Below are 27,940 nucleotides of genomic sequence, written 5' to 3'. Positions count from 1 at the left end.
ATTCAATTTCTACTAATATTATGTCACCGGTTACTACATTTTTAACAACTTGACTCCATAAAAAAATGATTATTTAATCATCTTTTTAATGACAAATATTATTGCGCTATCGATCGCGTGGCATGAAAATTCAGTGAATGGCTTGCGTTGAGTTTAGTTAATAAGTCACAGTGAAACAGAATTTATTAATGAGTACCCACACATCTCTGCTGCTTTGTATGTATAGTTAACTTTTTATAAATTAAACTTGACACAATAATACATTTTTGGCGAGTTCCACAGGCGACCCAGTGGCATAGTTTTTCAGAGTAATTTAAATTTCCTGCGGCATAGAACTTTCGGCAGCAGCGAAAATAAGTCCACGAAAGTTTCATTGCCGACAGGTGAAATGTTAGTAGAGAACGAAACTACTCACTCAGATAATTAATTATTTATTTCGAGAAGTCACTCGGTTTTATAGCGGCTTTTTCTTATCCAGTTCTACTAATTGATCGTTAGTTAATTGAAATGTTTTGCTTTTGTTCCGATGGCCCGATAACTGGCGCACTGATCGATTTATATGCAAATGACCCAACAAGTCGGCGGCAACTGATTCGAAACTCGGCCAGCGGGAACTTCAAAACTCTTGTCGCAGCGAGTGCAGTGCGTCGAAAGCCGAAACCGAACCGAAAGAGCAGCCGAATCGCATCGAATCCAGCCGAAGTCGTAGTCCTGGAACGAGGACACGTCTGGTTTCCCTTTTGGCCACCCCCTCCCTGGGACTCAAGACTCGAGAATCGAGAATCGGGACGACGGGACTCGGGCCCCCAGTTACAGACTCGGGGTTCTTGGCACTCGGCTCGACTGCTGCGTTCAGAGTTCGTTGCGAAACTGTCTGGTTTAGGCCACTTTTTTCGCCTCTTGGCCTGGCCAACTTCCTGCACACACGTTCGAGTTGGATGCTCCTTCCGCTGGCCAGTAAGTTGGGGGTGGTAAACACAACATAAATGGCTTGCTTTTTGGCAGTTTCCGCATCGGTGATGTAAGTTTTCGACACTTGTTGTTTGTATCCCTGGTGCAAACTTTTTGCAGCCGGGGCATGCTAATGAAAGTGTAAACTTGGGCCATCTTAAAGAACTTTTGGTAAAGAAAACTTTTAAGACTTCGACCAAAACGCATTGATGGCACATTGATTTCTATGCTGACGTTGATTTCCTCGACGAGTCAAAGGCTGACTCAACGAGCTCTGGAAGCTTCGGTGTCATTCAATGCGGATAGGTACTTTGCCTCACTCTCATATTTCATTTACACGTGGCGTGCCTAAGACTACCGCAACAATAAAGCAAAACACAACCCCTAGAAATCAACACCCACCCCAAAGCATCCCTTTACAACACGTTCGAGTCGTCTTGCAACTGGCTCGATGTGCCCGCTACATGTTTCAGTTGGCGCAACGAAAACTTCCGCCGGTTGGGAGTATTTGGGTTGAAAACTGGGAGTTGGGGCTTTGCGGGTTAGGTAACGCAGGTCTTAATTGGGTTTGCGGGGCTCTGGAAGTGCAACTCGGTTTGTGGCACAATCGGTCGCTTTCGCATGTCAGAGTTCATGGCGGTCATTAGCTTTAGGGTTTTAGGGACCCTAAAACGAGGATGCCCCGAAAAGGTCAGTTGTTCACATTCGCGATGGTATTGGGATCGCATAAAAGTCTCGATTTCATAAAACTGCTTTTTATCATAACGAAGCTGGGTCAAGCACCTCTAAGCCCTTCCAAAGATGAAAGTATCGAGTTACCCAGCAGCCAGCGCAGTTAAGTTATTAACCCGCGCTTCGGGCACAAAATTCTGCTATCAGCAACAGGAAACTGATTAGTATTTGGTAGGTGGACTTTAGTAGAAAAGTTAGCAGTTTCAGGGTAGGGGAGAAACCTCCCAGCAAGTAAACGCAGAGGAAGAATCAAATGAGAACGGAAGAAACCATCACGGAGGGGAGCCCTACACTGTAACTCAAGATGGTAGGAAGATCATTACATTGATCAATGAACCCAGAGATCCGGATCCAGACATCAACGTCATCCCTGCTTCCGATCTGTCTGCCCTGGGATCACTGGATGGCAGGTTTTTTTGGCTTCCTGAGGCGTCAATTACACATCGTATATGCTGTATCTTCTGAGAGCAACAGATGTCCCCCTGAAAGATCACTAACCATCTCAGGTTTCGCCAGACAGAGTTCCTCTATTTTTTTCATCTTCTTTTTCTCATTTTTTCATCGTGGATGCAACATTTTGTAAAACAAAATCGCAGAACAATGGTAAAGCCATCCGCAGGGATATCAGATGGCAACACGTCCTGCGCACCCAACTCCCCCTCAGATAAGTAAGAATTATTGCTTACTATGCTGACAGCATTGGATGCTCTTATTGTTGTTAATGCCAGTGGCAAAATGTAAACTATTTCCATGGAAATAACTTAAAATGCGTTTGTTTTTGGTTTCAATCACAGAGAGAAGAAAATCCCACTTTAAGTAGGAAGTTGTTGCCAATTGTAATCAAATCGAATAGTACGAGATTATACCTTGAATAAATGCACAGAAGTTTTGTATGCAGACAGTAAGCCATTTTTGGGCACAACTTTAACACTACAAGAACATGAAACGTTCCTAAATAACTAATAAGTTCAAGTGCAGGCAATAAGAGCAAATTAATTGCCTATTAAAATCAATCAATTAAAATGCAAAAGTAACAAAAAAAAGGTAAGGCAATTGTAAAAAACAAGTAAGTCAAATTAAGACATTTTTTAGTTAAGCTCTAACATTAAGAAAGGGATATTTGGAAAAGTTCGAAATATGAAATAAAGTTACTAAAGTTACTTTTTAACTTAAAAATCGACCCTGTGGTTTTCGTGGGTTATATGTTTTGACTTGGCCAAATAGACAAGTGGTAGCGTCAGAAGCGGGCCGCGCACGCGCTTTAGCCTCATTTGGCATGCGGACCAGATACCGTGCAAAACACATTATGTTTATGAGGCTACCAGGCGAGTATGTGACTAAGTCGCTGGATCTAGGCGTGCGAACGTCTCCGCCGTATGATGGGCATTACAATCGCTCTAGTGGGTGCGCACTTTCGGCGAATACTTCGTGGCCAGATTGCCAATTTTCTAGAGTGTGGAGTGTCAGACCATCCCGGGGGAGACCATTGTCCACGGTCTACGTGATCCACTGGGCATTTGCCATTAGCCGGAAGAGGAAGAACCTACTGGCCAGTGCCAGTGCCAGTAGGGCGAGCCCTACGATCAGGAAGTCCGATGATCGACGTCGTCGACCGGGTTCAGTGTCCGGTTTTTGTACTTGAAACCCAAATTACGCAGTTCCCGAAATAATACAGCCCAGCCTCCTCCAGTGGGTTGATATTTTTGGCTTAAAGCGAAAGTACCGCTAGGCGGTCTTACCGCAAGTGCGCAAGTGGGCCGAAAATCCCGAAAACTCGCCCGTGACGTCACTGCCGGTTCAGCTGGTTTTCGGACACACTGAGAAAAATAGTGTACAAAGTCAGGATTATGAACTCCACTCGTAAAGCGGATTAGTATTAGGTGTCATTAGAGGGAAAAGTAAATTACTTTTAAATTAATTTTAAGTATAAATTGTTGTAGCTGCTTTAAATAAGAATGCGAATTGTTTTCCCTCAATGTATAATCATTTTCGGGTTTCCTCTGGAGTTCAGATGATTAACGTTGAGAGTTTGAAGTGATTATATAGGTGTTGCATAAGAGCTTCATCGATTGACCCTCCTGTGGCCGATTAGTCTCAGTTAGTCTTGTTAACAACTTTGGACATGTGCCGTTTCGTTTTTGCTCAGTTTTACGGCGATATACATATTATTGCTTTAGTACCCTGCCAAACGTATCAAACGTTAAAAGATTCTATATTAAGTATATTTAAAGGTTACTGCTTTATATCTAAATTTAATATTAATTAATACACACCAACTCGACTTTTTGAATTTTTACGAATGAATTTTAATGAATGATTCCGAATAAGGGTCACTTGCTCGCGGAAAGTTCCCATCGGAGAATGATATTAACCGAACCAGTTCCACTTAAATTATGCTCGTTAATCATCTTCGATCGGCATTTAAAAATTAATAAAGCTCGCACTTTATTGTGCGAAAACACGATTCAGGACGAGACAATGACTGCCCCTTCGAATGACATCACACCGCATCTCTGACTTACTTTATGCACTTCGAGTGCGTAAGTCTGGGGAGGCTTAAGTCTAAAAATAATACGAGTATTACAGTTTTGGGATAATCCGGTTTTTTTCTCTGTTTTCTTAAAATATCAAATCGATCAATTGTACGGGACTTGATGATTGTCAAATCAAATTGGTGTGGTGTAAGTCACCGTCTTTTAAAATAAAACCCAAACCGGAGCCCATCTATATCTAAATTTCTATAGCATGGTAATGTGAGGATAATGCCCAAGATATACAAATACAAATAACAGTCTTAACATGATATTGCACGCCTCGTGTGACGATATATGGTATATAATTCTATTAAAGACGCTTCCACCATTTCTGATTCTAAAAGAGTATCTAAAGCACTGATGAGATTATAATTATTATGTTAAGCTATTAACAAATTAACACTAATTCAGTGCAGTTATTGATTGATACAATATTATAATTATTATTATAAAGCAAATTCGAAAACATTTGAATTCCTTGGAAGTGTATGCTTACGGCGACTTAAGGTTCGGAAAAACGGACTGCAATTTTCCACACTAATTTGCTTGAAAATTTTTTACCCATACTTCAAACAACAACTTAATTACTTACTCTTCAGTCATCCACCGCAATAAAATGGGACTCTCGAAGATCTGGCTTCTGGTGAGTTGTCTGCTGTGGACCTGCCTGCCCCAGAGCCAGGGAACGGTGTATCCGAGGGACATCCTTCTAAAGACTCCGAAATTTCGACGCGTCTGGGGCGGGGTGCAGTCCAACACAGGCCCGAATTTCGGAGGCTGGCTGTTGCGGATCCTGAACGGTGACGGTAACTTTGCCTGCGGAGCTGCCTACTATGCCCCTCTGCTCGTGATCACCTCGGCCAACTGCATCTATCCGTATCGGAACAGCCTTGAAGGTGCCACGGTGGAGGGCACCGCGTTCTCCGAATGCGATAGGGAGAACTATGCTGATATCGATACGATTCAATTTCCCGAGAAATTTATCTACCAGAAACTCTACATGGACGTGGCAGTAGTGCGTCTAAGGGATCCCGTTAGGGGACGGCTCACTGAGTTCATCCGTCTTTGCAGCGTCAAAGTGCAGCCCAAAATGCAGATGGTGGTCTTCGGATGGGGTTTCGACAATACGGAGGTGGAGATACCCTCATCGGATCCCCGAAACGTTACAGTAACTATTATATCCATTAAGGAGTGCCGTCAAAAATTCAAAAGCCCAAAGATAGCGAGCACATCGATCTGCGCCAGGCAGCCCAAGAATCCGAAGCAGTGCCTCTACGACGGAGGAAGCCCCCTGATTTACGGAAGAGAGCTCTGCGGCGTCGTGTCCTTCGGGTCACACTGCATCGACACCTCTAGGCCCGGCATGTACACCAACATCAGAAGAGTAAAACGATTCATTACTGAAACGGAAGAATCCATAAATGCCGGTGATGTCTTCAGATCAACTAAAGTAGTGAAAGAAACAAAGAAACCCCCAAAGAAAACAATCAAACCAAAATCGAAACCAGTAAAGATACAACGTCTTTTAAGAACTGTAATGGTGGAGCCCTTGGTGTGTTGAATGAAATACAAACTAAACTAAGAAAATTTAATGGTTCATTCATTTCGGGCTTATTTCAATAAGTAAAAATCTTCAAGTACTCAAGTACTCATCTTTACGACGGAAACCTAGTCTTTACCTTTTGTGCTCCATATAAAGAACGTTTTGAAATGCTTTACCTGGGGTCTAAACCATTCCCCATTACTAATTACCTTATCAAATAAGTGTGAAAGTAATCGTTCTACTACTGCATGTTTTTTTCTAGATCTATCAGCTATTCAGTATGTGTATAGCTCTCACTTAAACGCTTTATGTTATGAAATATATTCGGGAAATCTTTTCAATCGCTCTTCTTCTGACAGAAGTCGGAGCTGCACACTCTAGTTGGTGGAATTCTTCAGCCTCGTACTTGCATGGCAGGCCACCAGTGAGAACATTGAACAAGAATGGAATTCGTCGAACCTCGGGTGGTCATGCGGTCCCTTGGCTATTAAGGATAGTTGATGGACCTACTTTCGTCTGCGGAGCCTCGTACTTAAGTGCTTTGTATGCCCTCACCTCAGCAAACTGTATGCATAGTCATAGGTCACAGATGGAGTCGCTCAGTGTGGAGTTGGTATCGTCGGACAGCCGGCAGGATAATCAGCTTGATTCGCATGATCCTCCAAACGCCCTTATCCGCAACATAATCGTTTCGAAGGATTGGCACTGGCCTGGAACTTTTATGGATGTCGCTGTCATAGAACTGACCAACCGCCTGCGTGGCAATCGGAATAACTATGTTACCCTCTGTACCAATCCGCTGAGCTCGTACAAAAGCCTTTCCGTTGTGTCCTACGGCGCAGGACCCGCGGAAAACGTACGAACAGAAGAAATTGAGGTGCTCAACCGAATGATCTGCGATTCGGCGTACGGCAATTTTCTTCTGCGCGAAACTGTCGCCTGTGCCAAGGAATTTAAAAGGAGCGCAGACTGTATGTTTAGCGCCGGATGTCCTGTGACTGCTGGAGATCAGCTTTGTGGTATCGTCGCCTGGAGTCCCGCCTGCAAGAGATCCAATTTACCAGGGATCTTCACCGATATCCATCAGGTTAAACGATTCATTCTGAAGGCGATCAGTGGAAAGCATAAGGGCACTAGCCATCCAAAAACGGAACGGGCATCAGATAACGTACCCGAGTGGCACTCGGGTCTCTGGCTAAGTCGTTAAGCTCATTGTGTGCATCCATGTCTTTTACTATTATGCTATTAAAGTTCATTTTGGGAATACCCTATACACTTTGTTTGTTGGGTAGCATAGATGCAGCATTCAGCTTTTGCAAGTTAGCAACAACAGTAATGGTTTGAGTACCAATAAGCAAATACATGCTCCTTTAACTAGCAAATACACACTCCGCGGTGGGCATAGCAGCCTGTCGAAAACTGCTTGTTACGATTTTTAATAATCTATAGCTTTATTGTCAGACAGGATTAATTATAAACTAGAAGCCGGTCACATTGGTCAACTGAAACCAAAACACAGCAGTTAAATCTGAATAAACGCGAAAAATACAACTAAAATGGAGACTGTGAAGGAACTGGTTCAATTCATGCAACCGAATCAGCGGCTGGACTTAAAGGCAGTAGCCCTAACACATGTTTTAGGTGTGTTTCAAGAAAAATAAGTTTCCACGGCTACACGTGCGTTTGTTGTGGGCAACTGTGACGTCACCGGTGGCACATTGTATTTATTTACCTAAAATATTCGTATTATTCAGGATTGACTGGCAGCTCAGAGGGCAAATCAGCAATACTTTCACTAGATGAAATGCTAATGGCCATTTTTGGACTGACATTCGATGCAAATCAAACGGTGGCCAAGGATGCGGTTTTAAGCCTAATAAATTTAACGTCCGAAGAGGAAGCAGCAATTAAAGTTTTCCAACTGGCGAAACAATTGCAACCGGTAAATGTTTTCAAGTAATAGAATTAAAATACATTGATTGATTTCTCCACTTTTCAGCCATTTGCCATCGTAGAAGTGGCTGCCAAGGAAATAACCAACGAGCAATCCGATCTGGCTGATCCCTGGAGCATGGTCTTGAGCAACCTAACGCGAGTGGAATCTCTGGTCCACGAGATCCTGGACACGCTGGAAAGAGACGATCACACGCTGCCCCGCTTGGCAAAGGCCTTCGCGCAATTGGACTACAACAAAAAGAAGGCCAAGCTGCATTATCTGGCGCCCATCTTCTGCAATCTGACCCAGGTTTCTCGGGGCAGGGAACTGTGCTGCCATCGGAAATACGAGTTGCTGGAGAAACTACTGCCCTTTGCCTCATTCGAGGGAAGTGTAGTGCGGCGTGGCGGCACCATTGGCATTCTGAAGAACGTTTGCTTCGACACTGTCTACCACGATGTGATCCTAAACGAGCAGAGCAGTATTCTGGTGGCAATCCTGCAGCCACTGTGCGGTCCAGAAGAGTTCAGCGACGAGGACAATGAATTGTTGCCCATCGAACTGCAGGTGAGATCTATACTATACAAAATAATCGACCATCTTTGCAACCTTTGGTTTTCCAGTACCTACCTGAAAGTAAAACGCGCGAAGAGGATCCCGATTTGCGGAAAATGCTGCTGGAGTGTTTGCTGCAACTGTGCTCCACACGTCGCAGCCGGGAAATCCTGCGCTCCAGGGGCGTCTATGAGATCCTGCGGGAGTACCACAAGTGGGAGGCCAAGGTGGGCAAGGACAGCGACTGTCTGCTGGCCTGCGAGAACGTGGTGGACATTCTGATCAAGAAAGAGGAAGAGATTGGCCTGGACAACTATAAAACCGAAGTGGAAGTGCCTGCAGAGCAGTCAGAAAAATTCGTCCAGGAGGACGCCGCCTATGTGAAGAGTTTGCTTGATTGAATCAACGTAGCAACCTGGACCGTTTGTAAATATGTGTAGTGTGTTAGTAAAAGTCATAGACGATATCGAACTTTCAATATATGTATGCAGTTTTTTATTCAGAAATGCTGATAGTTTAGTTCGTAATGCTTCAAAATGTTGCACTAGAAAAAGTTGTACGCACACATTCAATTGCAGGGTAAACAGATTCAATTTCGATTTTCAATTCAATTTGATTAGTTCAAGTAGCGTCGTTATCTAGTTTATCTAATTATCGTTAATCCATCGCTCTGCCGCCTCAATTGTATATGTATAAAGATCTCCTTAAATTCTAGATACATTTGCATTCAAAAATGTTTGGCATTCGCCTTGCCATGAAACGTTTAATGTACTCTTGTGTTATTTTTACAAACTTTGCTTGGTCGTTCATTGTGTGTTAGAGAGTTGAAGAATTCAATGGCCCTTAGCCGGGGAGCCGTTATAGCCAATAAGTGCGTATTGTGTTTGCTTTCGATTAGTTTGCGTTTAGTTGCGTGGCAAGCAAGCGATTTCAGCAGAGAGAAAATGCGAATTGCCTGATTTTGATGTGTTGCCTGTCTGCTACCGATCAAAAACCGTTGCGTTCTATCAAAACTTCTTCACTTGTTTATACATAGTTGTTGTTGATTTTTATTTGCGGAAACCATTGCAAGCTCGCTTAGTCCGAAAAATGAAGTACCGACATGCGAACCATAAACAATTTAAACTAGAATTCGATGCATATCGAATGTCATTGCCGTGGACTCCGACCCATTCGTTATAGTATTCGTTTTATTTAGTTTGGTCCTATTGGTTCGCCATATCCATATGAAAATTTAGCTCGATTTTACAATCAAGTATTTAGGCATCGCGTAATTAAGAGAGTTTTCAACTTAGACGTTAATTAGTGGCTTCACTGTGGTTATATTTGGTTTTGTTAACTTATAACTTTTTCCTGCATAAAAGGGGTATGGACGAAAACTGCGAGCACAAGTTGAAGTCTGAAAAACCAATACCATCTACAATACATTATAATAACCACGTATTTCTCAAGCTATCAACTCTATTATTTTTAGTTATGTTTGAAATTAATCTTTGCACGATAAGGAAGTTTTATGATCACCAAATGGAGATAACAACACACGAGCGTCTACAAAAAGTGTCGAATTTATTTGTGATTAACAGGCAATAACTGAAAATGGATCACCTATCTCGCCTCCAAGCGACGGGACAGAACCTCGTAGGCGAATATCTTAACCTCCTCGGAATCGTAGGGAATGTACAGGCAGCCGTGGGACGGATGCACCTTGCCCACGGTCAAACTGCCGGCATGGTAGCCCCTTCCGGCGTACAAGGTCTCTCCGTCGACATTCTGGCCGACCTTGACGGCGCCGGGAGGCACCTCTCCGTTCTCGGCCGGCAGCCACTCGTAGTTGAAGCCGCTGAGTACCTCGTAGTTCTCCAGCTCCACCTCCTGGTTGGCATACGCCACGTAGGCCTTGCCCTTGTTGGGGATAATCTTGGCCGGCAGCATGTCGTTGCAGTAGAAGGCGCGGCCAATGAAGATGGTGTCGCCATCGGAATCGTGACCAGCCACAACGGCTGCCTGGGGGATTGCTCCGTTGCTGAAGTGAAGCCAGCTGTGACCTGCAAGTCAGCGAAATTATCCCGCTAAATTGGAGGATCCGAACGGAAAAGGGGAATGCGCCAGTGCTTACCGTCCATTTCGATTGAGCTGCTTGAATGTACTAAGCAATTGCGATAGTTATTTTTGGCGGCGGCTAGGCAACACCTAGGTAACCGATACCCTATCAGGTTATCCGGACATGATAACCAATCTTCCGGTGAATCAACCGCACCAGACTGGTAAGGCGGTAAGTGTTAGTAGTTGGCTGTCTAAATTCAGAAGTCTATATAGCAACGAATTGTGTCATTTATGACCGGCATTTATGGCTTGATTTAGGACTTAATAGAAGTAATATTTGATAGTAAATAGTTCACACAGTTCCGAGTAAACCAAGTAATCTAATAGTGGTTTGATAATGTAAAACAAAACTGTTTAAATAAAGATGACGTTATTACATCAATCTCCCAAAAAAAAGTAATTTTCCTCCCTCTTTGTAGCTCGCAGTTTTCGTTGCTAATTTTACTCACTAATCCATTTACACAACTATTTATAATCTGCCCAAAATTCAGCACTCGTTTAACAAATAGATAAATTGTTTTTGTATATGTACAATACTCATCTAGAGAGGTGAAAAATGCTTACTTATGCCAAGGTAAAACACATCGTATATAAATCGTAAACCATTCCTGCCTTTCACTAAGCGACAGCGTTTAAAGTCTAGATTCCTTCTTAGGAGCTAAAAATAATTGCAATTAGAATTTGAATTTGGTTTGCAGTGTTTTTCTTTGATTTTCGCCACTCGAATGCTTAGCATCTAAATAGTTTCCTTTCGCGCTCATCAATTATTGTTTGATAGTTGTTAAGTATTCGCTTAAAAATCACATAATTGCTTGATGAATTCCATAATGTTATTGTGTGTAAGAGAGAGTGTGTTTCCGAGCGTGTCCTTGCTGCAGCAGCTCGAGTGCGTTTACATTTGGGTGCGATTGCGATCCTAGACACAGAGAGATTCGAAGGAAAAGAAAAGGATTTCCACGTGCATCCAAGACGACTTGAATGCCTTCCCGGCTGCCTTACTTCCCTTGCAGCCATATTTCCGCCTGCCTCTTCTGCTCCGGATGCGGTACCTACAGATATCCACTATGCTACCTGCTGGCAGCCAATAGGAACACGACCAGACTGAGCAGGTGCCTCATCAGTGACTCCAGGTCTGCGGGACTTGCGCCCTGCCTCCTGGCCGAGTTGCAGGCATCCGCATCGCTGCAGCTCTGCAAGCACCCGTGCACGTACCTGGGCAGCCATCAAAGGAAGATACATTTAATATGGTTATCACTTCGACTATTTCGTCCTTACTTGTCATCGTAGTAGAACTTTCCGCAATGCGACATTCTTATAATCTCTGTGTCGGTGGTCAGGGTGCCGCTGTCCAGGGCGCAACCTCTCACCGTTATCGTCTCGCCAGTTCCATCTGAAATTGGCCAGCAGAGATTCAGTGGGTCATCTATTGGACGCCAAGCGACGACGGCATTCACTTACCGTAATAGCCGGCGATCTTGATGCAAGCGGTGGCCGGAAACAGGCCGTCACGCCCCTTCCGGCCGCCCATGCAGGGCGACTCCAAAATGGCCGTTGAGTAGTTGTTGTGAAAGGGATCGTCGCAGGCCTTGTTAGCACCATTGTATGACACGCATTTGAAACAGTCTATGCAGTAGCCTAAAAGGGAATATTAAAAGGAAAGATATATTTAAGCATTGAGATTGGTATTTTAATTGATTTCCGCGAAAATCACTTACCACTTCGAATGAACAGGCCAAGCAGCAGGGCCAAAATAGCGACGGTCTCCATAATTGAACTGCCCACCGCCATCGTCTGGGCACGCACAGCACTCACACGGGATTCGCTGGACTCACAGGTTGACCAATTGCGGACATTCCTCGGAATTCATTTCACTTCGCCATCTGCAAAAGGGGGAAAACATTCAAAGGGATTAAAATTAACAAGCGAATTGAAGGCTCTTAAAAACTTTTTCGATTTTCCGCTGAAATCTCTGCCTGAGCGCTCGAGAACTCATAAAAAGTGGAAACAAAACGAAGGCAATGGTCATAAAAATGATTATCCACAATCCGCAGAAATGCAATTTCTTTTGAGGCAACGACTGGCGGGCAAGAAAAATTAAAGGTAATAAATTGCAGAACGCATTTTTGACACAATACCGCCCCCGTTTCCTGTCTGTTCTTTTTTCTTTTTTTTTGTTTTCTGCTCCATATTTTTATTGCCAAAGTGTAAATAATTGCTTTTCAGTCGATTTTCGTGTCGAGTGCCGGCCATGTGGTCCCCGAATGTTGTTTTTGACTCCCCCACATTTTGTTGCCTGTTTGTTGTTGCCACTTTTAATGGCCACACTTCGATGGCCCAAGGTGTTGTTGGGTCAACTTTCGGCCAGTGTTTTTCTTGGGTTTTTGTTTTATTTCGGGTCCCATCCTTGGGGTCTCTCGAATTATGACAAATGATCCTGACTTTCGGGCTGAAAGTGTAGCTAAGCTCGAGAAACACAATTTATGACGGCCCAAATGCCAAAAGCGTGCGGCTTAAAGTGATTTTGGGCGTGACCCATTGCGGCTTTAAAGTATACAAAGTGGACAAGTCAGATCCCTGAATATTTCTGACAGCTCTAGCCACCCCATATATTTCTATATTTCGCTCTTTCACTGGCCGGCAATCAATTTAACCGAATCTGTCATCGTGACAGATAAATATTATCATTGCATGGCTCGTGGCTGTTGGCCAAACCAAACAGATATAGCCATCTATCCACTGGCACTTTGGGTACAGAGGTCATGTCTGTGGATCAATATTTATTGCAAATTATGGCTCAACCACACACTTTCCGTGTGGCCCACGGGGCGTATGTACAGCATTTCGGGTAGCCGCAAGTGTTGTGCATTAATTATGCGATTTTAAGTGTCCCCGTATGTATGTGCCAGTCGCTGGGTGTTTGATTTGCGGTCCAATATGTCGAACTCTAGTCGGCTTATGTAATTAAGTTGCCTAAAGTTGCGTACCAAGAAAAGCACAATAAGGTAAGTAAGTAACTGCCGCTAATAAACTCTGACTAAACGTGGTTGGAGGTGATGAAATTTATAATGAAATCCCAAGGGATCCAATCGACATCGAACTCAATTCTAATGCCAAAGCTATAATTGTGTGGCGCATTTTCATCTATTTGCAAATTAGCCACTAAGCAGTCGAACGAGCTGCCAAACACATTTTCCCATCCACCATCCAATTTTCCTCTGGCTGGAAGCCAAGTTGGCCGGAAACGGCATTGTGTGCCAGTGTTGACGGAAACGGATGCTGCTCCCCCGCCACAACCCCTCCACCTTTTTCCCGCCGCTCCTTGTCTTGGCCAAATAAAGTTTACCTTTTGTTCATTGTGTTTGCCAGCTTTCAATATGCATCACTATCCTACCGGTCGGGGTCCCATAAATACTACATGCTACACAGCCAGAAATTAGTTAGACAGTCGTGCATTTCGAATATTCGGTAAAGATACATAGATACATAGTAAATATGTTATATTGATGAAACCTTCTATACCAGTTATTATACCAGTTATGGTATACTTTGTTCATATTAAATAGAAACTCTTGTTTTTTTCGGTGGAGGCAGGGTATTGTCTCTCACTGCCAGTCAGGAGTCGAAGTGGCCATTGTGCCCGTTTAACGACCATCGGAGGTGGAAACAGTAGCAGCAGGAGAAGGGGTGGAGCAGGAGCTGGTGAAGCAGAATAAGTAGGAGGAGGAGAAGCAGGAGCAGGAGCAGTCTTTGTGGCCTCTGCAACTTGGCCGTACTTACTTAATTTTGTCGCTTCGACTGGGCCACAATCGAATCAGCCACGAAGGCAGCCAAGCGGACAGCCCGTCAACTTCCGCTGCCAGCTGCTGCCACAAAACTTTTATGACACTGCCAACGGCAGCCAATGAAGAGCTATGCCCGAGCAATTAAAAGCCTTCAACGTAGCCATTCTCCTTGGCAGGACATTAAATTAGTTCGCCCAGCGAAATTGAATGCTACCCAACGCGGATTGTCGGAATTTTTTAATAAAGTTTGTGCAAGCTAATCGCGTATTCATGGACCCAGCTTGGCCCGTGGCGCACATTAAAAATGAAAAATGAAGGCAAAGTTATCCCCGAATCTTCTCCCTTGACAAAGTAGCCCTCTCAATTGTAGGCCATTAATTTCATAATCTGCCTGTAAATGGCAACCCAAGGCTAGGTGGGTGGGTGGTTGTGGGTACCTCATTAGGCTCTGGGTCAGCTTTGATTGAGCGACAAACACCTAAGGGTACGTTTTGGAAGGGGGGCAGAAAGCACCCTCTACTTATGGGGTGGGTGTGCATTTTTTGTCTCAACTCGAAGTGATTTATTATGATTTCGGCTTTGAGTAAGAGCTTGCCATTTGCGACTAGGCCATAATCAATCGATGTAGGGGTCTAACATATTCCGCCCTCACTCGCTGATGAGGGTGCGGAATTTATGCAGATTTTTTTTTTGGGATAAAATGATTTAATATTTTGCAGATAATGTCATGTCATTAATCGAGTGAATGTGAAACCATGCCCTCTCTTTTATGTTAACTTAAATCTCACGTACTTTTAGGAAATTCAAATAAATAATCCCTATTGCTTTAAAACAAACATTAACAGCCCAAGCCAGCAGTTAATAACAATTTTAAAATTGCAAAATGGCAGAAAACGCAGGTTACTACCATTCGTTTTAATGGCCGTCCAAAATTTTCATTTCCTGTAAGAGACTTTGTATTGCAGTTGCATACTTTCCGGCGCTCACCAGCAAAAGCACACCGACACACACACACACACGCTCACCTAAAAGGTGGCTTACCTTTAATTTGCTTGCACCTGGTTCTTTCGTGGGAGAAATTAATTTCACGCATGTGAGGCTATACACACACATCACCGTACCGTCACTCACACACACTTTCGCACACAAAGTCTCGTTTGAGTTGAATTTGCATAACTGCAGCGTTAGTGCAATTTTCTCGCGAATGCAAAACTGCGAATCGCATTGCAAATTTGCAACTGCAGTTAGCTGAAATTGTGCAGTTGCAGTAAATGTCGTAACCACAACTGTATAGCGGAAAAAGGTTAAATCCTAGTTTGTTACAAAACACAGAGAAATATGTATATGAATTTGTAATCAGCAGGAAAATTAAAGAAAATGTTTTTGACCCTCTGTCATAAAACGTATATGTATGTATATATTACACCCAAAATTTCAAGGAGGGAAAACTCATTTCTGTGTCGCAGTTCCAGGAAATTTCATTAACATTTGTTGACTTGCTTACTTGACGGCGTTTTGGCTTTATAATAGTCATGCCCCGAAACTACTCAGCATGCAAATTGAATCAATTAAGTGGGCAAATATTTGAGAGCGCTGACCAAGATGATGGCGGCATTTAAGTTTTATGCAGCTTGTAGCTCATCATTGCAGGGTACGTGCCTTCAAGGCCAATTAACTCCTAACGACCTCCACTATTTATGGGCCAAAACTCTCTCCGGTGGATCCTTTTTACCCAGCCAGCCAAAATGTCCCGTAGGCACGCAAAGCGATGGGAAATTGGTCACCGGAATGAAGGTCGATTTATGGCCGGGTCAAAAAGAGCTTACGATGATATGGGTCCCATATGCGTGACGCAAAGTGCGGGTATTGGCCAATGTCGAGACATTTGTAGTGGGGCTTATGTCCAAGCTCACCGTTAGTTAAGTGTTTAAACATTTTTCTGTTTTAAGCTTTTCAATCAATGAAATTCAGACGGAGCCGTTCCGAGCTATATACGCGTATATATTTTCTGTTGCCATTTGGGGGCATTAAATCGTGTAATCCTGTTACACGTGACCATGAGCACCGCAGATATAAAATGCATGGCGACAGGAAGTCTGAATGTGAAGCCACAAATGCGGATCGAATCAATTACCAAGGGGATGACAGCAATCATTGAAATGCTTCTATTTGAAAATCGGGCTTAATAGCCAGAATCGATTATATGCAATTTAAAAGGTCTTTAAAGCAAGAAATTTATTTAATATTTCCCATTTGAAAAGCGCAATAACTGAGAAATACCCAATCTAATGCCAATACTCATCTAAGCAAGACTTGGCCCCATTTTCAGCGTTTTAAGCCTGTGACTGGAGGCCAATGGCCACTTCAAAGGAACTGCTCGAGATAAGAGGAAAAGGCCACAGACTGCATATTCCTAGATGGCGAACTTTTTGAATTTCATGCAAAATAGCTGTGCTCGGTGCCAATATTTCGCACACCACCCCTTCTGTGTTGTTTTCCAGGAAAATTCTGAGTGTGATGGTGTTGTCAGACAATGCGTGCCACCTTCAAAGTCGTTGACATCGATTTGAGCCATCCACGTATATACCCGTTGTGAAAAGTGTGTGTCTATTTCTATGCAGTGTTCAATGACTCTCGACCGCAATTGATTGAGCAGGCACCACCGATGCTCTTCTATATCCTCTGTTATCCGACACTTTTTTGTTGGCTCTCGATGATTCCAATGCTCACACGCTTCAGTGGTCAAAGGGAGCAGTCAACAGGTGCAAATCCATTCAGTTGGTTGAGGTTTCTCGGAAGCCAATTCAGTTGACCTTTTCGCAGTTTGTAGTGTTGTTGTTTTAGGTGGCTTGAAGTTTGTGGACTGCGTTTAGGAATTTCGATAAACTTATATTTTCAATTTATAATGCCTACAATTTATCTATTTAATTTGAGTTAAATGCTCATCTAAATGGTGGAACAACAGCAAAGACGTCGAATCGTAGTTTATAAGTTAGCAAGCAATCTAAATTTTTAAGCAATTCCATGAATAACAAAGCAGCAATCAACACATTGTGCAAAGCGACGATGGCCAAAGGGAAAAGTTCCCTATTTGTATCTTCTGCTCTTCGAATTTGCTGGCAACTTCAGCCAAAGAAACTCAATTTAAAGTTGGCTGTGTGTTTGCACTGGCATGACTGAATGACATATTGAATAACTGAGTGAGCTGTCTCACGCAGCCCGACGAAAGGGAAAACTTTTAGAGCGAAAAACAGAAAGTAATTCGAGCCAACCAACCAGGCAATTCATTTTATGCAGACACCTCTGGGTTACAGCCATTCCATTCCTTTCCCGGTGGGATACCCACATACCATCGTGTTAAGTCCGGTTAATTAATGCGCCCTTAACCGGAAAAAACAATTCTGCAAATGGGGAAGTTTAAATTTTCCACATACATAGGCGTTGGGGCACTTAAATTGGCTTGTCGACTTGGCATTATTGTGGTCTTTAAGCCACAAACTTTTAGAAACTGTTTTACACATCGTTTGTTTTGAAAGACCCCTACTAGTGAATTGCAGAATTTAATTGATTCGTTGTAATAAGAATAGCAATGCCAGAAAATGGGATGCAAACACCTTATTTGGAATATATTTTTATTTATGGCAAAGGTATATTTCCATGGCATTTATTGCATATGGTAGCCAGAATGTGGCCTTTGCAAATAAAAGGACAAAAGCCAATATCTGACGACGTTGTGTTTCCTTTCATACAATTTAAGCCAGACCATTTTCATTCTCATGCGTACCATGCTTAGGTAATTCATTTATTTTTAGTATATAAAGTTAATTTACCAAGTAATGTTTGTGTTTGTTTCATACGGATAAAAGTTACGCTTGAAGGGGAATCCTAACTATCACATAAAAGGCTCTCTCATCAGGCAAAGTGCATTCAGGGCAACCAACAAATGCAAGCATATTGTGGCATGGAGTTTGCCGAGAAAAAGAACTAACTAACCACAAAGTGAGCCCCCAGAGTTTCTTCTTTTTTTCTGTTCTCTAGGTTTTTCCAGTTTTATTTCCATGCATATTTATTTTAATTTGAACCACCCAAGCGGCACAGCAAATTTCCCATTTCTCCATCCATTTTTGCAACAATAACTTCGAGAATGCCGCAAAGTATGCAACGGAATAGTTGCGAGTTCTCTTCATCAAAGTGGGGAAATCCTTTGCCTTGGAGTTGCCTTCACGAGTTTCCCAACGAAAGGATTCTTTCATAGAAGTGAAATCAAACTTAAAGATTCTAATGGTTGGAGTTGTTAGTGCCCCATAAATCATTTGTAATTAATTAAATATTGTACAAAATACAAGCTAACTAACTTTCACTATCTTTGTTAAAAGGGGAGCAACCGGAAAATTTTTCTTCTGAATATTCATAATGAACTTCCGAAAAAAACAACAATTCAATTTGTCTTCGTGCGAATATGCAAAAATAATTAAGGCGTGCTCCGTACAAATAATGAACTTTCTGAACATTTTTTCATTTTGCTCAAGAGAGAGACAAGGTGAAAACAGCATGAAATTACGAAACGCCGCTGAAAATGTAAAAAGTTGTTGCCATTTAGAAAGAAGTTTTACTCTAGAACTTGTTCGCAAGATGGTGGGGCAAAGTTTTTCAATAAGCGGGCTTGCCAGGAGCAAGCCAAAGTGAATCCAGCCAAACGCATGATGAACAAGTTAACAAAAAACTACACAAATGTAGCAAGCTTAGCTCGGCTGAAGAAAAATCCAGAGCCCTCCAAGCAAGTAATCCAAAAAAAAATGGCTGACAGGACCACCATGCATTATAACATAAGTCAATAAAAATAATTGAAAATCAACAGCAGCGGAAGTTGGAGTAATGAACCCAACAGCCATGTCGACGTCCTTTTCCCGATGGAAGTGAAAGGCAACGCCTTCATTGCTTGTAGTCCACAAAATCGAAATAAAATCGAAGTCACCACAAACAAAAGGTATGGGAATTTGCAGTTTATTGACGGATTGACGGCACGCAATAAAAACAGGGTCGAGGCATAAAAAAATCAGCGGAAAACGCAAGGAAAACCGGAAGTTGTCGGCGGCGGAAACTTGAGGCCTCCAGTTGAGCGAAAGGTTTGAAATAAATAAAACATCAGTTGACGTTGTCAGTTTGCGGGTAAAATAAAAATAAGTATGCTGCAGGCGATTGATGTTTTGACTTCCGATACTGAAGGGGTTACGACTTCACATTTGAGCTCACAGAGCTCATATGTATGGATTTGCCAACCATACCATTTCATGCTTATTTTATAGCTTAATTGTTTCATCACTTAATTGAATCCATACTCTGTATGAATTTAAATGCGTAAAGGTTCAAAGCCCATTACAATTGCGATTGCCATTGGTTGTCATACTAAAATTAACCGCATCACAAGCAATTTAATACAAACAACATTTATTTCAGCCGCATCATCAAAAATGTGTTAAATTAATAAATTCCATATAATTTTTATACACAAAGCTGTTTTCATATAATTTCAATATTCAGCGCTGTTGTGCCACATAAAAAGCGAGTCGAACAAAAGGCAGGATAATTTTTTCCATTTTTTCTCTTTTGTGCATGCATTATGCAAAACCCATCAGAGGCGAAACGCACACTTTAGTTAATAAAAGCCACCGCACGGATATTTAATTTTCGTTAAGCAGAGTGAACAAAAGCCACCCGATGATTGGCATTGTTGTTAAACGGTTCCATAAAAATATTGCTTTAATCGCAATGGAGTGGCCTCATCGTCCCATTTTGCCCGGAAATCGACCTGACCTGCTGTCATTTTTGGCTGACGCTGCTCCTTTAGTCCTTTTGGATCACGATCCGGAGATAGACAAGGCAACTTGTGGCAAAAGTTTGCGGCTCCGCCCAAAAACCAACCCATTCTTCGGATTTTGATTCTCAACGAGGGTTCATGAAAAGGCCAAAGGAGAAGGTCAAGCTGCAAACTGCAGGTTTGAGAAAGGTAGCCAATTGGGTGTTTCTCCGTTAAAAATAAAACTGGACAGTAGACAAGACGGCAAAACGGTACTGACAGCTTTAATCTAGATCAATTGATATGTGTCAAACTTAAATTCAACAGCTTAATACTTTCCCATCGGTAACTCAAATTATTAAAGTACACAATTAATCACTTTTTTTTAGCTAACCAAAATATTTAGAATAAATTCGTTTTCTTAGCACGCTATTGGAAAATAAAATAAAATAATGTACAGAAACACCCAAGCGAAAAATGGTGGCTACCATACAAAGTGAGCGGAATAAATTAACAAGCTTGCAAATGAAATAAACATTTTCGCATAATTATACAAACTTAAATAAATCACAGCTACAGAGAGAAATGCTCACTTACAGATTGGAAAAAAATAAAAGGAACATTTATCATCTCGTATTCTCATAAACTGGATAAATGGAAGAAGCACGGCAAACTTCATGCGAAATAATATTAGAAAGCGAAGCAAAGAAGATATCTATACTGAAACGCAAATCATATCCTTCCTAAACGGAAGTAATCTGCAGAGTGCAAATTTGTAAATCAACTTCCTGCCGAGCACTTTTCTTGAACTTTAATTAACCGAGCTGTAGCCATTCTACCAGGATACTTCGATGTAGATACCATGTCCCGATAGAATTTTGTGTACCTTAAAAACAAACATAGCTAGTGAGGAGCCTAAAAGCTTCTTAAATCGCCAGGTGAACAGGCCGGAGCACTTGCTACTGTTTACCTGCCAGTTAATTTGCATAATGCTCGGCAGTGGACAAGCCTGGGCACTTATTTGCCGAACGCTTCTGCTTGGGCACTTGATTTTCCTGTAAAGTCTTCATTTGTCAACAATTTTTCATCTCTAATGAGGCACTTCCACTGCCCACACGCAAATGAGTTCGTTACCGTGAAGAAAGAAAATGAATGTCAAATACTTTATATAAATGACGGACAACAGTGTTCAGTGCGACATTAATGTTCGCAGCTTAAGACTACATTTTTCCTTGTCTTATGTCAAGATTTCCAGTTTGGGCGAAGGAAATTTAGTTGTCACCAAGTTAAATTAATGTGCATCAGTTTCTCAATAGAAAATACGGGAATCAAACAAGTTGATAATTGCTATGTAATAGAAGATCTACGATAAATGCGTATTTTAAACGGGTATTAAAAGTATTTCTTACAATAAGCTTTTACTGGCAGTCAAAAAAAACATTGAAGGGATAAAGCGAAGAATAAAAGGTTCTGAAACTGACAATTGGGTGGCACTTGTAGACATTGATTGGGTGAAAATCGATTGAATTACATGGAAACTGGGTCGCCGACAGGAAGACCCAACTTGTAATCGAAAAGCTTATACCACATTCTCAATATTCAATTACCAGTGTCCGGCAAAGGTCCTTCCATCCACGCAGTTGGCCAATTCCACTGCGTGGGTGTGAATGCTAGACAATGGAAGGGTTTGTGCAGGGCATTTTGGTCCCGTCTGCTTTTGGCCTCTTTGTTGTCCTTGCTGGCACGCACAATTACGCGGAAAATAGCGGAACTGCAGGCGGTGTCTGCGAAAAAGGGCAACGGAAAAACGACAGGGCGTATACGTGATGTTTGCCTTGGGGCCAAAAGCCGACGAAATCGTGGATTTTCAGATGAGAGCTTTATCGGCTGCGGGTCAGTCACTGAATTCCATCGAATTTTATGCTTTCAACTGATTTCAATACAGAGAGAATACGCATAGTATGAATTGAAATCCCTTTCTCCCGTCAGAAAAATAAAACGTCCATACAGGATCCTTTTAAAACTATAAAATGTATCCAGCAATTACAGTTTTAAGTGTAAAAACACGTACCGAATATGTCTAAAAACAAAACGAAGATTCAGTTTGGAGTGCGTGTGTTACTATTTTTTAGTAATAGCTCGCTTATACGGCAAGTGATTTACAGACGCCCAACTTTAAAGATATGTATAACCCTGTGTACTGGTCATTATATACCAACTACAAAAATAATATTTAAAGCTTAAAATACAGAATAAATACCAAGAAATAACAAAGATATGTAAAGATATCCTGTCAAAATGATTGCTTTCTAAGGTCATTTGGTACGTGATGGCAGCAAAGATTAGGGCTCGTTGATTTTTTATTTTCCCGAATTAAGTTTAGCTAAAAAGACTTTTATCAAAATAAGAGAAATACGATTGTAGCGCATTCGTCGCGTGTGCCCAAGGACAACATAAGCCGTCGACTTCAGCATGTTTTGTGTGAAACCAATAGCAATAAATTTTCCTGGCCAAGCACGAAGTTCCTATTTACACAGAGAGAAAGTAAGAAACAAAGGTGGGTTACACCACCCCGGTATTTGTTTCTTTTGCCGCCTTTATGCAATTCAAATTTTATTACAGGCAAGATGAAAACTTGAATTGAGTTTCAGTATGAAATAACACAAAACAAAATGATATGCATGAGTTTTTATCCACGAATATGCAAACAAGTTTACAGCTTAGCCGGCGGCTTTTTGAGACATGGGCTTTCACATGAAAATGAAGAAAAGTCTTGAATGCAAAATGGCAACTTTCGATTTGATTAAGTTGACTCGATTTAAATTTGAAAGCAAACCAAATTGTTTTTAACACGCCTGTAATGTCATGCCCTTTTTAATTTGTTTCAGAAATGCTAATAACACAAAATCAGGTCCGACAATAATATTTCAGAACATTTCTTGCAAATGAGAAAAATAAGCTGACATATTAAAAAGTCACACCTTTTCATAATTCTTGGATTTCCAGTTGTATTTCAAGGTTGTTTTTCAACGTAAAAACATTTTTAAATTGCAAATAGAAAAAGTTTATACATAAATATGTATTCACTACTTTTTATAGATTTGGCTGCTTTGATTAATTGTTCATGTCACTAATGATTTTATGTCACCTGCTGATTTTTGACAGCCGAAAAACGTCATTTGATTTAATTGCTTTCAAATTTCAATGTTATAAAGGTGTTTTTATAATGTGTGTGTGTTGCTCTCCTTATGCATCGTTAAATGCATACACATCAGAATGCAAATTGAAATCTAAATAAAAAGCCAAATTTTTCTTGTTTCAAAAAGTGAAATACAAACCGACAACCAAAAACAAGCGAATTTGGCAGGGGGCAAATACAAAATACACAAAATGTTGTAAATGCTTTGTGCTGTCATTTCAGTTGAACATTTCAACAAATTTGGTTTTTATGACAGCCAAATGTGTGTGTAATTATTCCTGTCGAATGTCGGAATGGACGCTGAGGGACCTTGGTCAGACTTGGCAGGAAAATTGCCCCGAACAATTATTATGATGGCTGATAAGCCTCACGCACACTCTGGCACTCTCGCCCACAAGCACACGTGCATTCGCTCGTGTGTTGTAAAAGAGTGGAGTTGGAATTTGCTTTGCTACGTGACTACTGGTAATTTTCGTGCACATTGCGTATACGTAATGTGACGCCGGTCCCAACTAAATGGCCCTGCTGCCATACTAACGCACGACATTTGCAAGGGCTTTGGTGCCCCTTCAGGTTTTATGCACAGGGAGAAAAACTCAAGTTTGTTTTAAACTTTTTTTTATCTCGCCATACATTCGGAGTGTGTGTTAGTACGACTTTACAGAAATTTATAGGAATACTCATTTGTAATAATTTATGCATCATCCTAAACTCCCTCTTTGTATTTTTAGGCCGATAACATTTATTTTTCTCGGTGTACGGATTTTTTGTGTGCTTTCATCCCTTACCCCTCTTATTGTCGCCTTTGCCCTCGTTATTTCGCCATTTATGCGACTACCTTTTCGTCCCACCCTTTTGCACTGGTACCATAATGTTGGCTGCTTTTCCACGCAATTTTGTTGAGTCTTTCGGTTTCTTTTATTGTTTTATTTTTATTGTTTATTACCGCATTATTTCTTTTTTTTGTGTGTGCGGTCATGCACTTTCCCTTATTTTTGGCACGAAGTGCACCGTCAAAGGTAAACAAAAGCTGAGAAAATTTTGCTGATACATTGTCAGCTTATTAAATATGCCAAAGGAAGGAAAGAAAAACTGGCACATGTATTAACTGACTATAGGCGAAGAAAATCCAGTAATCTTGGGTTAATTGATTTTCGGTAAAGTTGGAAAACCAAATTACAGGGAGAAATCGGAAAATCTTTTAATGAAACCCAACAACGTTCCTTAGATGAACAAAATAATTACGGACTTCACAAGAATATTTTCCCTTATGTTGTAACGTGGCAGATCTTAACCTAATTAAATAATTCCTGGCACGTTTCTAATCTAAATCAATTTTATTTAATTACACGTTTATGTACAAACTCAGAGAATGCTTCAGATATTTTTGGCACTGGGCATCATCAATTTCCGAAGCTCTTAGCCGGATAAAGCATAAATACTCACTTCAATCTTTCGCTTATGGTGATTAAATCAAATAATTGATGAGCGTGCTTCAGTTTTGTTCGCCGTCTGGTTTTTTCCAGATGATATAAAAATAAGTGTTTGAATTCACTTCGTCTTTAAACCACTTTAGAACAGTGTGAAATCGAAGAAAAAATCTGTTGATTATAGTAGGAGAAAATCCACTTGACTTATATATTTTCCAAGCATCTCATTAAAACGATTTTTCTTTGTGAGGCTCACAAATTAATTTTATTCTGAAACTTGGCTTGTGAACAGTAGTATATTTTGATTATAAAAACTTCATCGAGATATTCGCAAAAACACGTAAGGCAAAATAGTTTGTAATCAATTTAAAAATTCCGGTAAATAAGTTGAGAGAAATACGAAAACTAATGCTTTTTACTTAGAAAATCATACCATTTAGATATTTCGCCTGATTTCTTATAATTTAACGAACACTGCAATTTGAAGCTGTTTTTTTTTTATAGCCTTTTTTCACACCCACGTGTCGCTTTGAAGTTCGTTACGTAGTTTCAAAAGTATCTTTTTGGCAAAATTCCGTTGCGAACTGATACGGTGCGGTTCGGATGAAAGCCGCATGAGAACTGAATTTTAATCGGACAGACAGCGGCGTCGACTGCGATGCCGAATAAGTCGGACCATTTTGGAGTCTGCGCAGGAAACACGCCGTGAAAATGAAAACAAACTTAACCCATAGAATGGTGTTGTGCCTTAAATTGCAGTCAAGGGAAAACGCAAAATTTGCCAGCACATTTTAGATAGGTAAATTTGAAATTAAACTTGTGGCGCATTAAATTTAATATATTAAATATAGTGCAAAATTTAAATTTCCTTAATAGAATTTTCTTGTACACAAAATCTAGACAGAATGTTTATCTTTAGGCTAGGTCTTTTGACTCACTTGTTGGCCAATGAAAAACCGCTTAGTATATACAATCTCAGCCACTTCACAGAGGCAAAATATTCATTTCAATAGACTACACTCCTGAACTTAATTGAGTGCACTGCTTACATATTTATATTTCGTGCATTGTTTAGCTTGGAATTTGTTCTGTATTTTCTTTGTTTTCGCTCTTCTATTTTTAAATTTTGCTGTTTACATTGTGGTGAGTATAACCAGAGCAACAGCATTGCAATGGAACGTTTAATGATACCAAAAAGTGATAACGATGTACATATTTCTAATCCTACGGATGCAATGAAAGACATAAAAAAAAACTGTTATCATTTTAGCATAGAGATTCTTTCATAGCTTTTATGCAAAACACTTGAGCTTAAAATGGCACTTCACTCCCCTGCAAATTTTATTGTCATCTGGTTTACTGTCTTATTAAGTTTTATTGTGCAATGGCGAATTGTAATTAAATTTACATAATACTTTTAGTTTAAGTACTATAAAATTAATTTAAAAAACATATCCTTGGAATGTTTGTTGTATTTACATAAATAACAACATCTGAAGACCTTGACTAAGAACCGAAAAAACAATTCCGAACCCATTATCTACTATCAATTACCCAATAAATCAAGGTGAATAGGTAATTGTATTGGGTGCTCTACGCAAGATTCAGTGAATCTCAGATTTGCAGCGACTAATTGGTGCTAATATAAGGACTAATATATATTGCTTACATATAACATTAAAATGCGGACTAGAACTTTTATAGTATCGAGATTTTGATGTGATAACAAAATAAAAAGACTATTTTCTGCCTTAAGTTGTATGGAAATTCGCAGTGCAAATAAGTTCCTTATTTCTTTGAACTTATACACATATATGCTTCACTCTGCACTTTATTTGGCTTACTGGGGTTTCTAACGAGTCCATTTAATCCGGCTACTTGAATGCAAACAAAGAAATAATGCTTTGCTGGCAACTTTACAACAGTGTGAAGTGGTAAAGTGGTTCGCCAGGCTCATTAATTTTACTCAGCCAGAGATGAATAATGAGTTGGGTTTAAGGGGGCTACTCAGACATAAAATATATAAAACTCGTACGTGGTCAAGCCAACAATCTGCATTTTAAGCCGCAAAAAAGCTCACTTTTCCCTGTGTGCGAAAATGTGGCAGGACATTTTTAGTTGCTTGTGGTGTCCGTGCCGCCTTTTCCTGATTGCTGCCTTCTGGCAGCAGCATTTTCTGTTTTTTTTTTTGTGTTCATTCCAAAATAAGAACAGAAGCTGCTGAAATTTTTCATTCAAACTTGTCTGGGTAGCTTTCCCCCAGTGATTCTGTCCCCTTTGCTCGGCCACTGCTTTTCTCTCCTGCCAATTACAAAAGTTGGAAAATTGTTGCAGCTTTCGTTTTTGTTGTATGTTTGTTTGTGTCTCCTGGTGCATTTTATACATATTCTTTTACCCATGACCATATTGTCTTTTCTTTGGAACTTGAACTTTCAACGGAAGAGTTTTCGGTGCCTTAGAGTGTGGGTTGCTCTCAAGAAAATTCATTCATGTGATAGTTTTGTTCTAATGCAATTCAAAAAAAAAAAAAAAAACTGACAATAAATTGCAAATATTTTAAACCCTAAATTTTGTGAATCTCCTAGGCATTTAAGTATAATAAGGAATGTTTAGTAATTATTTTGTATGTTTACTCACAACACAAATTTCTTTTTTCTGTATAGTGGGTGAATCATATTGCCAATTCAGCGATAGCAATTCAATGGTTTGATTTTCATTCCATTGTGGCTATTTCTTCTGTGATTTAAGTGGCTCTTGTTTTGACTTACCCCATTCAGTTTTGTTTTCTACCTGGTTTGTTTACTTTTCCAGTTTGCATATTTATAGTCCTAATGTGTTTATCCAACAAAAAATTGAGTGAGACCGTATAATTAATCGCGGAATTCTTCGTTTTATACATTTTATAAGCCGCGTAGTAAATTATTTTTAAATAAAGAAATGAAAGAAATGTCCTGCTGGGGAAATTTAAAAATAAAGACAATTAAATGCAGGTCTCTAGTGGCTTTATGTGCGGTTTCCGCCACGTTGAACTGACTGCACTTGGTTTGATGAGTAATCCCTGCCAGTCTGCAACCAACATTTATTCCCTGTTGGCTGCCATTTTCCGAGGACGAGGCCAGGTCTGCAGCAATGAGAAAACCGTAAAGCATAATGCCCGCTGACATATATTTATTTCGTTTCTTAAGATTTACCCCACTCGGTACGCAACCGATTGTTGAAATAATAAAGAGAAATTATTGGCACAGTGTGTGTGGCGCCTTAAAGTGTGAATCCCCTCGTAAAGTGTCCGTGCGAGTTGAGGTATATGCCAGTTATTTCGATAATAAAAGACATAATCCTACAGCTTTAGTCATTCACCCGAGAGAATCCGTGTACGTG

At 40.8% G+C, this 27,940-nt stretch overlaps 5 protein-coding genes and 1 long non-coding RNA gene across 9 annotated transcripts in view; 3 read left to right on the top strand and 3 right to left on the bottom strand.

Moving 5' to 3' along the window:
- Positions 1–784, bottom strand: part of lncRNA:CR44320 (long non-coding RNA:CR44320) — a 35,019-nt gene extending 34,235 nt beyond the window's left edge. The window contains exon 1 of the long non-coding RNA NR_125267.2: positions 416–784. This is a non-coding gene — a long non-coding RNA (long non-coding RNA:CR44320). The remainder of the gene's footprint in view (positions 1–415) is intronic.
- A 4,044-nt stretch (positions 785–4,828) lies between these two features.
- On the top strand, positions 4,829–5,800 carry CG34129 (uncharacterized protein). Its single transcript, NM_001043295.2, has one exon. The coding sequence runs from the start codon at positions 4,834–4,836 to the stop codon at positions 5,776–5,778; it is 945 nt and encodes a 314-aa protein (NP_001036760.1). The 5' UTR covers positions 4,829–4,833; the 3' UTR covers positions 5,779–5,800.
- Positions 5,801–6,056: 256 nt separating this feature from the next.
- On the top strand, positions 6,057–7,030 carry CG34130 (uncharacterized protein). The gene has a single exon (NM_001043294.2). The coding sequence runs from the start codon at positions 6,074–6,076 to the stop codon at positions 6,965–6,967; it is 894 nt and encodes a 297-aa protein (NP_001036759.1). The 5' UTR covers positions 6,057–6,073; the 3' UTR covers positions 6,968–7,030.
- A 196-nt stretch (positions 7,031–7,226) lies between these two features.
- CG6073 (uncharacterized protein) lies at positions 7,227–9,016 on the top strand. 2 transcript variants are annotated; one of them, NM_143211.4, is made up of 4 exons: positions 7,227–7,401; positions 7,515–7,702; positions 7,760–8,263; positions 8,320–9,016. In NM_143211.4, exons 1-4 carry the CDS (start codon positions 7,317–7,319, stop codon positions 8,650–8,652), a joined length of 1,110 nt encoding a protein of 369 aa, NP_651468.1. In that variant the 5' UTR covers positions 7,227–7,316; the 3' UTR covers positions 8,653–9,016. The 2 variants fall into 2 exon arrangements, with proteins under 2 accessions (NP_651468.1, NP_001247313.1); NM_001260384.2 differs by having other exon boundaries at positions 8,320–8,727.
- On the bottom strand, positions 8,727–25,187 carry CG31323 (uncharacterized protein). Of its 2 annotated transcripts, none has more exons than NM_143210.4 (5): positions 24,996–25,187; positions 12,070–12,234; positions 11,813–11,989; positions 11,630–11,744; positions 8,727–11,566 (listed from the first exon to the last, which is right to left on the bottom strand). In NM_143210.4, the coding sequence occupies exons 2-5, from the start codon at positions 12,140–12,142 to the stop codon at positions 11,422–11,424; spliced, it is 510 nt and encodes a 169-aa protein (NP_651467.1). In that variant the 5' UTR covers positions 12,143–12,234; positions 24,996–25,187; the 3' UTR covers positions 8,727–11,421. The 2 variants fall into 2 exon arrangements, with proteins under 2 accessions (NP_651467.1, NP_001247310.1); NM_001260381.1 differs by lacking the exon at positions 24,996–25,187 and adding an exon at positions 24,579–24,647 and having other exon boundaries at positions 11,060–11,566.
- On the bottom strand, positions 9,807–10,783 carry CG31086 (uncharacterized protein). 2 transcript variants are annotated; one of them, NM_001260383.2, is made up of 2 exons: positions 10,368–10,783; positions 9,807–10,296 (listed from the first exon to the last, which is right to left on the bottom strand). In NM_001260383.2, exons 1-2 carry the CDS (start codon positions 10,372–10,374, stop codon positions 9,857–9,859), a joined length of 447 nt encoding a protein of 148 aa, NP_001247312.1. In that variant the 5' UTR covers positions 10,375–10,783; the 3' UTR covers positions 9,807–9,856. The 2 variants fall into 2 exon arrangements, with proteins under 2 accessions (NP_001247312.1, NP_733139.1); NM_170260.5 differs by having other exon boundaries at positions 10,368–10,404.
- Positions 25,188–27,940: the final 2,753 nt, after the last annotated feature.

The sequence above is a fragment of the Drosophila melanogaster genome, chromosome 3R, assembly GCF_000001215.4.
Source record: "Drosophila melanogaster chromosome 3R".
Lineage (NCBI taxonomy): Eukaryota > Metazoa > Arthropoda > Insecta > Diptera > Drosophilidae > Drosophila > Drosophila melanogaster.
The sequence above is the reverse complement of the archived record's forward strand: the minus strand, read 5'-3'. Positions and strand labels throughout refer to the sequence as shown.

Coding starts and splice junctions, on each gene's coding strand:
- CG6073 (NM_143211.4), top strand. CDS start 7,317: ATGGAGACTGTGAAGGAACTGGTTCAATTCATGCAACCGAATCAGCGG. Junction 7,402..7,514: donor AGCCCTAACACATGTTTTAG/GTGTGTTTCAAG, acceptor CGTATTATTCAG/GATTGACTGGCAGCTCAGAG. Junction 7,703..7,759: donor TGGCGAAACAATTGCAACCG/GTAAATGTTTTC, acceptor TCCACTTTTCAG/CCATTTGCCATCGTAGAAGT.
- CG34129 (NM_001043295.2), top strand. CDS start 4,834: ATGGGACTCTCGAAGATCTGGCTTCTGGTGAGTTGTCTGCTGTGGACC.
- CG34130 (NM_001043294.2), top strand. CDS start 6,074: ATGAAATATATTCGGGAAATCTTTTCAATCGCTCTTCTTCTGACAGAA.